Source organism: Fukomys damarensis, unplaced genomic scaffold (assembly GCF_012274545.1).
Source record: "Fukomys damarensis isolate Sample0158 unplaced genomic scaffold, DMR_v1.0_HiC HiC_scaffold_38, whole genome shotgun sequence".
NCBI classification, from domain to species: domain Eukaryota; kingdom Metazoa; phylum Chordata; class Mammalia; order Rodentia; family Bathyergidae; genus Fukomys; species Fukomys damarensis.
Window position 1 is genome coordinate 24,576,807 of NW_022900950.1, and position 11,210 is coordinate 24,588,016.

An 11,210-nucleotide genomic window follows, 5' to 3' on the forward strand; every position below is an offset into this window, starting at 1 on the left:
TTATTTATTTATTTATTTATTTATTTTGGGGGGGGGTACCGGGGATTGAACTTGGGTCCTTGTGCTTGCAAGGCAGGCCACTGAACCGCTGAGCTAAATCTCAGGCCCTTTTCAAGAGATCTTTTTTTGTGTGTGTGTGTGTGTAGCTTTTTATAGTAGTCTAGGAAGAGTGTATGTTAATAAGGCTCATGTGTATTGTAGATGGCAGGCAACAGATTTTGAGTTTGGGCCTGGACCTCCAGCTGGAATGGATGAAATTAGAAGATTTTCAGAGGCACCTTGATGGAGAAGATGAGACTTTTGCCACAGCAGATGCAATTCCAAGTCGTAAGTGGTATTAGAATTATTTACCTTCTTTAAACAAACTTGGATATGTAAACCTAATTCACCTTTTCTTTCATTTTAGATTTATTGAGGGATGCGGTGAAAAATGGAGATTATATTTCTGTAAAAGTTGCACTTAACTCAAATGAAGAATACAACTTGGACCAAGAGGTAATAGGTCTGACTTAGCAAAAAGTCTCACAAAAGGAACAGGAAAAGTAGTATTTTTGACAAAATTAATTTTATGTTTCAGTTCTGAATTACAAAAGTAACTGCACTTTCACTTTGTAAAATTCAAACATTGTATAGCTGTAGTGTAGTTTTGGTTTCTGTAATTCTGTCGCACCAACGAACATCTGGTTTGGTTGTGACCTCTGGGCTTCTATGTGGCTTGCTCTTTACTGCCATGAGGGTTTTTACTTTGAGACAGTCACATCCTGTGAAGTATTTCATTCATGGCCTGTAACTTAGAAAACATATATTTTCTTAATGTTGAGTATTTTCAAGTTTTAATCCTTTGGGCTTGCAATTCAGAAAAAAATCTGGATTTTGAAATTATGTAATATAAAACTTAGCTGAATATTGACTTTAATATACATTTTGAGTCTTCCATCTATGAAGAAGATAATTTGGCAGTTAGCTCTTCATTTATACATTTAAAGTTGTATGTATTTTTTTTCCTTTATATAGCTCTTATATTTTCCTTTATATAGCTTTTATATTTTTTTTCCATGTCTTAAAATATTTTTTATTATGGCCATGTTTTTACTCATAGTTTTTTCCAACTGGTTGTTGCCTATATATGATAAAGTTGTTGATATCTGTGTATGGCTGGATGGATATTGTCTTCAGGCACTTGGTGATATTCTACGAGGGTCATTTTTTTTTCTTTTTTTACTAGGGTCATTTTTAAATTACAGTACTTGTTATGGATTTTTGTGGTGAATTCAGATTTAATCATCAGTACTATATCTCACACATTAAGCAAGTGGTCTGTGGCTGAGCTGTATAATCCTTAGCCCTTTAAAAAAATGTTTTTGTACCAGCAATCAAACTCAGGACCCTGTGCTTGCAAGGCAGGTATGGTGCCACTTAGCTAAATCCCCGGCCCTCTGTTTTTCAGACAGTGTCTGGCTAAGATGCCTAGTCTGTCCTTGAACATAGTCTTTCTGCCTCAGTCTCCTAAGTAGCGGGTATTAAGATAACTGCCAGCACCTCTGGCTTCACTATTCATTTTATATCCTGGAAACTATGTGTTTTAAGATTTTAATACAAGAAAGTTATGTTTTATGGTAACATTTGTGAGAAAATTATAGAGGTTGTTTCTGGTTGTTGATTAGAATATTTTAGTGAAAAACCTAGGCAGATGTGAAATAAGTGCAATATAGTGATTTCACATTGAAACATCCTGGCTGAAGAGACTTGATTCTAAAATTGTTCCGACTAAAGACTAACAGGCCTTTTCATTAACAAACCAACCAAGGATTCCAGCGGGATGACGCTAGTGATGCTTGCTGCAGCAGGAGGGCAGGATGACCTCCTGCGACTCCTCATCACCAAAGGTGCAAAAGTGAATGGGCGGCAAAAGAATGGGACTACGGCCCTCATCCACGCCGCTGAGAAGGTTTGAGAATTCACTGTATTACATAACTCAGAGAATGTTCTGTATTGAAATATAATGGTTGTGTAGTCACTTCATTGTTCAGGTTAATCTGTGACATGTAATAATGGGTTTTGGTATCAGTAGTTCTGGCTACATTTTCAAAATGCAGTTGGAAATAATTTTTGATGATTACATCTAAAGTACTAGTATTGATTTAGACCTGAGATAATTTAAAAGTTGTTCCCAACTGAAACTGTCTTTGGTTAGTAATTTATAGTGAGTGTATTGTCACTTTGAAGGATTTATATGGAGAGGTTCTCACATAGAAGGCAGTGGTTAAGGCTAAGTAAGCTTCTGGTGGCCTTGCAGGCAGAGCAGCTGTGTGTTCAAGTGCCTGTGGCAGGGGCAGGTCTGTCACAGGGCTCCACAGACCCACAGTGAAGGCGCAGGAAGGTAGATGGTGGCCAGGCACCCACTTGGGATAAAATTTGCCCAGTCTTTCATGACAACTGAGGTTTCAGAATATCTAAAAAAGCCTTTTAAACTTTTTGGCATTAATTTTTTTTATATAGAACTTTTTAACCACAGTGGCTATTCTTCTGGAAGCGGGAGCTTTTGTAAATGTCCAGCAGAGCAATGGTGAGACCGCGCTCATGAAGGTAAGTTGCTCAGCCTCTTAACAGGTGTTCATGTTAGCACCTGCCACTGCCAGACCTGTGCAGACAACTGGGAAGAGCATGACAAAGTCCCTGGACTCGGCGGGCCAGCAGAGCAGCACTTAAGAGTGTGGTGTGGTCCTTGTGAACCTGGGATGAGCCTTGGGGTGGATGTGATAAGGGCCAAGCTGGGTCCTGAAAGCAGCATATCATCAGGAACTAGAACAGGATGTAGTTGTTTTGGAAAAACGTTTTCGAGTAAACAAATCATTCACCAAAAGTGAAACATACCAGGGGCTGGACATTTAGCTCTGGCACCATGCCTGCCTTGCAAGTACAAGGTCCTGAGTTCAATCCCTGGTACTTAAAAAAAAAAAAGAGACACTAAAGAATGAGGCAGACAGATTCAGGATTGTACTGAGTTAATTTATTGAGGACTTAAGCAGTAAGACAGATGCCCCAAGGCAAGAATATGTTTCCCTTATGTAGATACGTTGGCACTCTGAATATCCAGTTCTCTCACCTAAACGTTTCCTTTGCTAGACTTCATTTTGGGCATTTGGGGAGTGGCCGAGGATCAGAAGGATCTCCAGCTTGTGCTCCCTCATTGAGCAAAACTTTATTTTAAATTTTGAGCTAGGGTCTTACCGTGTCACTGAATTGCCTTGGCTGGGTTCAGACTTGCAGTAGTACTGCCTTAGCCTCCCAAGTAGCAGGGACTACTAGGCACGCTTGGCTGGCAGACGCATTCCCAGTAGAAGGTAGTTAGAGCCTGCTGGTGCCCCATGTAGTTGTTAGTTGCCTCCCTGCCTCAGAGGTTTGTTTTTGCCTCACGGGACTCAGGCCAGTGCTGCTTTGCCTCTGCAGCTGTTCTGGGTTCCTGACCCATTTAGCTGCTAGGACACAGCAGGTGCAGACACTGAGCCAAAAGTGTCTCTGTCTTTCTCACCTTTCCCTGGTGTGCAGCTTTATGTAAACTGTGAACCAAGCAGGTATTTGCCTTCAATCCCTGCTGTTCTGACCTCTGTCAACAGTGCAGAAACAGACCATACGCTGAGTCTTCCCTTGAATCCTGCAGTTTTATGGCCTGGGCTCCATGCCCCTTCTCAGGCCATAGCCAAAATCACGCTAGGCCTTACCCAGTGCTTTTTTGTTGTTTTAATTTTTAGTTGATGAAAATAGACATTTCATCTCAGGGAAAAGCCTGGGGCACATGTGAACAGGAGAGCTTAGGCAGAAAGGGCCAGTGAGGAGGGTACCAGCACTGGGGACAGGCACGGTACAGTGCTGGCTATGTACTTTGAGGACACTTGAGAGCTATTGGCAGGTTAAAGCTGGAAAAACATAAGTAGATTCAAGAGTTAGTTCGTTTAACATGCCTTAGAGTAGAAGGCAGAATGGACTGAGGAAAAGATTTGTAAAGTAAACAGATACTAGTAATTTGTATGTAACCAGTGATAGAGAAAAGTGGGTAGTTTACTACCTTTTGGGAGGTAGAATTCTCAGAAGGTGGTAAACAGGAAGTGGTGTCCGTCCTGAGTAGGGAGGGTGGGCATCAGAGGCAAGCAGATGCTGGACAGTGGTATGGGCTGGAGATTCAGACCTGAGGGCTATCAGTCTGAGTGACCGCACTGAAGCCATAGGTTGGGAGTGGGGTCCGGTGTTGAGAGGTGGAGAAGGCCAACACATGGGAAAAGAGCAGGGGACGAAAGTTCAGAGCCTGGGAAAAGGTGGCAGGAGGGCAACAGGAAGTGCCCTGAAGAGTGAGTCCTCTGGAATGCTGTACAGTTGGTGATTCCTACTGTGGATTTTCTCACCCTTTCTGTATTCTTCACTCTGCACAAAGAACTCCCAGGTTTGGATGGAGAGAGGGACCAATGCCAACTTGTACTTAACTGTCGTTTACAGTTAAGTAATTGTCACTCCTTTTTCTGACCTAGGCCTGTAAAAGAGGAAATTCAGACATTGTTCAGCTTGTAATCGAATGTGGAGCTGACTGTAACATTTTGTCAAAGCACCAGAATAGTGCGCTGCATTTTGCAAAGCAGTGTAACAATGTGCTAGTGTACGACTTGCTGAAGAGCCACTTGGAGACGTAAGTACAGAGTGAATGTGCCATGGTTAACTAACAAAACCTGTTTGTTTGGACACACTGTCACTGGAATGGCCTCTAAATAACTGCTCCGAAAAAGATTTTAGTATGTTTCCTAACAGACCTCTGTTCTTGTGGATCATGAAGTTAATAAAGGGCATGTTTTATTTTTGTGCGTGTTATTAAAGTCTTAGAAAACAACACACGTAACTCTTAGATCTGGGTATCTCCTTAAAGATCTCTGAATTATGTATGCTGTTAATTTGGCTGACATTTCCTTAAAACCTTTTAAACTGTTATTTGTTTTTTAAAACACATACTCTGGGCCTGGGGATTTACCTCACTGGTTCTGTCACCTGCCTTGCAAGTGCAAGGACCTGAGTTCGATCCCTGGTACCCCTCCAAAAAAACACATACTCTGCCCCCATACCCCATTTTCTGCTGTCATCCTTCTTACCAGAGTGGCACATGTTAGAATCTATGTATCTGTATCAACGCAGACAGAGTCCACAGTTCACACAGGGTTCAGCCTTATGGTGTACACTCCATGGGTTGGACCAGGGTATTATGGCAGGTATTCACCATTGTATCTTACGGTAGTTTTCACTGCTTTAAAAATTGTTTTCCACATCTTTGCTCTTCTCTCCTTCATCCCATGGTGAGCACTGATCTTTTGCTGGCTAATTGCCCTTTCTACAGTATTTGGAATCATACATTATCTGGCTTTTTAGATAATTTTTATTTAATTTAACTACAGCCATGTAGCTGGTTCCTTGCCTGTCTGGATGACTCATTCCTTTTTTTTTTTTTTAAATGTACTGGGGATTGAACTTGGGACCTTGCACTTGTGAGGCAGGCAGCAGAACCACTGAGCTAAATCCCCTGCCCCACTCATTCCTTTAAAGCACTAACATTCTGTGTCCTGGTTTTCTTTTTTTTTTTTTTAAATGTACTGGGGATTGAACTTGGGACCTTGCCCTTGTGAGGCAGGCAGCAGAACCACTGAGCTAAATCCCCTGCCCCCCTCATTCCTTTAAAGCACTAACATTCTGTGTCCTGGTTTACTTTTTTTTTTTTTTTAAAGTGAATTCTGTCTTATTCCAAGTTTATACTTCATAGTACAAGTGTCTTTTCATCGTTTAAAGAATTATTTTGGCAACACCTGCTGGAAATGCCGCAAGCCATTAGCCAGCCGAAGAAGGTGCTTATTTTCCAAACAAGCACCTTCTTGGCAGTCTCAAGACGCTAAGCTATTCTTGCCTCTTGATCCTCATTGGCTCTTCCTGCTTCCAAAATGGTTACTCTGATTCCATGCAGAGGATCTCTATTCTAATTAGAATGTAAGGTATATTTTAGATAAGGGACCAAAGGCCACAAAAGGCCTGTGCCTACTCTGCCCTCTGGATAGCCTGTGCCGTCATCCTGAGGCCAGACTGTAAGGAATCCCAGGAAGCATCAAATCTTCTCTCCTCATGGGTTAGCTGAAGGGAGCCTTCCTGTTTGCCCCCACTCAGGGGCTCTCATTTGTTATTCATTCATTAAGCAAATTTGAACAGACACTGTGTTAAAGGCCGGGAGAATGGAGATAGCAGCAGGGAAAAAGACTTGTTCTTTGCAGTTTCAGTTACAGTGAGAGAAGATGGACATGAGGCAGACTACAGTACAGTATGTCAGGTGTCGGGTGCACAAGGGAACAAGCAGGGAAGGGGGGTGAGGGCAGAGGTGCTGTACACACCTAATAATCATAATTATATATGTGGTATGGTATGAATGTCAGTACATTAACAACTTCCTGTCATTTCTTAATAGGCTTTCAAGAGTGGCCGAGGAGACAATCCGAGATTACTTTGAAGCTCGCCTTATTCTACTGGAACCTGTTTTCCCAATAGCATGCCATCAACTCTGTGAGGGGCCAGATTTCTCAACAGATTTCAATTATAAACTTCCACAGAACATGCCAGAGGGTAAGCCTGTTTTTACTCTGAAGCATCTCGGTTTGAAGGATACATTATAAATATTTACTGATAATCTTAAGTGCAACCCTGTATTCAAACAAAAGCTTATACTCTATGTAATAATTATATGAAATAGTTAACGGCAGAGCTGCTGTGGCAGAGAACTCTTACCAGTATCCACCACCCTAAGCTATGTTCAAGATTTAGCAGAGCCCTATTTAAATATATGGAGCTAGGACTTCCTAGTTAGCACTTAATTATTGAGTATTCCAGTGCCATTGCTTATTACTAATAGTCTTTTCCCTTTCAGATGAAAAAGAAAAAAAAATCTGCCCATAGTAGTTCAGTAAAGACATAAAAACTCCCTTCCTGGTTCCTGGCCTCTGCTGAACAGCTCCTGTTAATGGCCTAACTGTGGCCTCCAGGACACAGAGGCTGCACATGCAGAATGTAGTGCTATTTCTGCCGCAAGTAGGAAGCTGGGCTCCAGTCATTTTGTTAGAAATCTCCATACTTCCCCTTTAAAATACATATTTCAGGGCTGGGGATTTAGCTCATTGGTTCCACCAACTGCCTCACAAGCGCAAGGTCCCAAGTTTGATCCCCAGTACCAAATAAAATAAAATAAAATATGTATTTCATTCATTAATGAAAAATTTATAATATTTACTGAACATGATATTGAAGAATCATAATTTTAGTGCTGACTACTCACCCTAACTATATGCATATATGGGCAATTTGGTGAACTTGTTATGATACAGTATGTTTGGTTATTTTATTTCTACACATGTACATGTTTGCACCCTCCAGAAATTTTTGCTATTTCTGTGAAATCTTACTCTCAAGGTGCCCTGTCATCTTCCATGTAAGACCCTGGTAAGTCTTAAGACGCCTGTTCCTTGAGCCTATCTCCTAGGTAGTCCCAGCCCTTGGGAATGTCAAGATTGTGGCTTACAAACACAGTAAGTTTTGGTTTGTTTGTTTTGTTTTTTTTGAGACAGGGTCTCACTATGTAGACCTGGAACTCACTGTGTAGCCCAGGCTGGTCTTGAACTCACAGTGATCCTCCTGCCTCAGCTTCCTGAGTGCTGGGATTACAGGCGTGCACCACCATACCCAGCTACACAATAAGTTTTAGATGTACCTCCTTTGGCCTCTTGAGGAGCTTTTGGCTTTTAAGAACTACAGTCATGTTTATTAATATATAGTTGGGCTGTGGGGGGTGGGTATTGAAACAGCTGTTAGGCAAAATGACAGGAGAACCCAAATCAATTCACTATGCAATTCAATTATTTGTCAGAATAGAACCAATTACATAACCTATGCCTAAGGTGGAACTCACCCTGGCCTAATGAGATGCTTTTCTGTTTCCCTGGGGGTTTTGGGTACCATGTGGGCTGTCTGCTCCACTGCCGCAGAGTAACAATGTTTGGGCCCTGGAGCCCCCAAGTCTCTCACAGTCTGCTTTTTCACAGTGGAGCTAAGAGACAAGAGTGGGACAGGGTCTCTGTGGTACCAGAGAGGAAAATCTGTACCTCACTTACAGTAGTTTCAAAGGAGGTGAAGAGCTAGGGCTGTCTATATATGTTTTTCCTTGGACTAGAAAAAGTGTTTTTGTGAGGCTCCTTATTACAAGATTTCTGTTGAGAACTGGCCTAGATGAGCTGGGTATGGTGGCAGATACCTGTAATTCACGCACTTGGGAGGCTGAAGCAGGAGGATTGCTATGAGTTTGAGACCAGCCTGAATTAATAGTGAGACCTTGTCTAAAAAAAAAAAAAAAAAAAAAAAAAGAACTGGCCAAAATGAAAATTGAAAATGGTTGCCTCAGTGTAAAAGAAGTCATACAGCTTACATACTGATTTTTTTTGTTGTTGTATTAAGAGTATATACATTATTTAAAAAGCAAGCGCAAGGTCCTGAGTTTGTTTTGATATTAATCAGAAAATTTTGAAGAGGCAAACCAGTATGTGTAAGACAATGGAAAACCACTCAAAATCACACAAACCACCAATGAAACCTCTGGGTATGCATACTTTCAGCAGCAACTTTTAAATACCACTTTAAAAGAAACAAATAAAACATCAGTGTGGAAAAATATCCTATTTGAAAGTCTTTCCTAGGAGCTACTAGTAGGGCGTACTTGGGCAAGAAGTCAGAATTGCTGTGGTTTGAAGGAAAGCTGGCAGGTGCAGGTGGGCAGGTGGCCTTCTCAGAGCCCTTGGCTTCCATGGGAGGCCCTTCTCAGGGACCAGCTCCTTCTAATAACTCTCCCGCCCCCCCTTATTCAGGTTCTGGCATCCTGCTCTTTATTTTCCATGCAAACTTTTTGGGTAAAGAAGTTATTGCTCGGCTCTGTGGACCATGCAGTGTACAAGCCGTAGTTTTAAATGATAAATTTCAACTTCCTGTTTTTCTGGTAAGATTTTCCATATTCCAGTGCTAAAACTTTTCCTAATCAAAGCCCAGATGAGTTAAATTCGTATGTTTAAATAAAAGATTGTTTAAATAAAATATGATCATTCAGTGAATGATCTAGTGAACTGATTATTGAAAATGAGACAGTACTAGTAAAATTATCCTAAATTTTGACAATAGAAATTGATCATGTTTAATTCATTTATTTGCTTTAAGTAACATTATCATAATGTCTTAGACCCAACATTAGTTTGAATATTAATTCTTAGGGCCCAAAAAAATAAACTGCCTGATTTTAAAATCCGGCCTTTTCAACCATTATATTTATAAACAAGTGTTCACTTAAAATTTAAGAAATTTTCATGCTTTAATTTTTAATGCATAATCAGATAGTGGCTGTATAGATTCTATTTTGACATCATAAAGAAATGCTCTTGAAGAGGAAATTCCATTCTTTGGTAGAATTAAGCCTGAATATTTCAGTTAATTTTTAGACAGTTTAAACACTTTTGCTATCTACTGACTAATCCCAAATGTTTACCTGGATACTATCTTCTGTAATTTGTGTGTTTAATAAATCAAAGGAAAACTTAAGAACATTCTTCAGAAAAGCAAAAATAAAACTTTTTATACATTTCTTTATTACCATTGAAGTCTTAGTACTTTCTAGTACTTTCTACTTCCATTTAGCCAGATTATATGGTTTGGCTGTCTACACATATGTCTGTTTGTATCTTAAAACAAAAACATAGTACTAATACTCATTTTTCTTTCCATTCTAGGATAGTCATTTTGTTTACTCTTTCAGTCCTGTTCCAGGCCCTAATAAGCTCTTCATAAGGTTGACAGAAGCACCTGCTGCCAAGGTGAAAGAAAGTCCTTCATGTTGTTATTACTCAAATTGCTGTTGCAGATTACTTTGTCATGATAACAAAAATTCTGGAATATTCCTAGTGTTTTCTGTTCTCTGGAAATAATACCGTGACTGTAGTAGAGGTGGGATTCCCTGGGTAGTACAAGGGGTGCCCACAACAGGGTAGGAATAGGCTGAAGGAGAACCTGTGAAGAACATGCCCGTTCAGCAGTCTGGGGCTTGACCTAGGCTCCAGTACTGCACTGCCTAGACTAAAATAGTCTAATGATAGGATTATTTATCATAGGTAGCAGAATCAAGTTATAGACACTTAGAAAAATAAAAGTTATCTTGTATAAATCAGTAACCGGGTTGAAAATACTGCTGAACAAGACAGACACTTCTGGTCATGTTTTTTCTTGTAAGAGAGGTTAATTCTGGTTCTGTACTGACATACTTTTTCCCTTCCCTAGGTTAAGCTGCTGATAGGTGCATACAGAGTGCAGCTTCAGTGACCAAACAGGATTTGGATGGAGCTTTCAGACAATTATTTACATCTCTTTGAAGCAGTTTGGAATTCTGGCACACCTAAAACTTTCAAGTGTAGTTTCATCTGTAAACCTCTCAAGCCTGTCATCTGTTTTGGTCTGTAAGATCAATGTGGTGGCTCTAACATAAACATATGTAAAAAAATAGATGTAATTGTGCCAGTCTTCTGAAATCTTAGTGTTGTACCAAGACTGCGTATTTCATTTTTTCCACAATGTGGAATAGTACTGTAGGAAGATTATTTAAGAAAATGAAAAGTTTTTTTTTAAATAACTTTGAATTTTCTACTAGTCTTGGTGAATTTGTGTATATATATATAAAAAAAGAAAAGTAGGTGCAAAGCACCAGCTTACAGTAGAGAGGCAAAGTATACTAACTCAGGTTGCCCAAGCTCTGAATAAAGGATGACTCTGCTGCCCTTGACCGATGACTGCTGTTATGTGATGGTGATGGTGCAGGGGTCACTACACCAGAAAGGGCGGAGATGGTGACGCCTTTGTGGAAAAGTGGAATCCCAGCTCATCCTTTTGAAAAATAAGGTGATAAAATAAAAACCTAAGCTGTAGCAAGAATATTAAGTGGAAAAAAAAAATTTTTTTTTGAGACAGGGTCTCCTCAATTTATAGTTCAGGTTGGCCCTGAACTCATTGTGAAGCCCAGGCTGGCCTTAAACTCACTGTAATCCTCCTGTCTGTGCCTCCCAAGTGCTGGGACTACAGGTGTGTGCCATCACGCCCGGCAGGAACTTCTTTCTTTC

General features: G+C 40.4%; 1 protein-coding gene across 1 annotated transcript in view; it reads left to right on the forward strand.

The window, feature by feature from the left end:
• Mphosph8 (M-phase phosphoprotein 8) overlaps positions 1–10,876 on the forward strand; it is a 38,091-nt gene extending 27,215 nt beyond the window's left edge. The window contains exons 6-14 of the mRNA XM_010633819.3: positions 202–327; positions 407–495; positions 1,808–1,948; positions 2,500–2,586; positions 4,524–4,678; positions 6,485–6,639; positions 8,925–9,052; positions 9,834–9,917; positions 10,378–10,876. Coding sequence (XP_010632121.1) covers positions 202–327; positions 407–495; positions 1,808–1,948; positions 2,500–2,586; positions 4,524–4,678; positions 6,485–6,639; positions 8,925–9,052; positions 9,834–9,917; positions 10,378–10,419 — 1,007 coding nt within the window. The 3' untranslated portion in view covers positions 10,420–10,876. The remainder of the gene's footprint in view (positions 1–201; positions 328–406; positions 496–1,807; positions 1,949–2,499; positions 2,587–4,523; positions 4,679–6,484; positions 6,640–8,924; positions 9,053–9,833; positions 9,918–10,377) is intronic.
• The last annotated feature ends 334 nt before the right edge of the window (positions 10,877–11,210 follow it).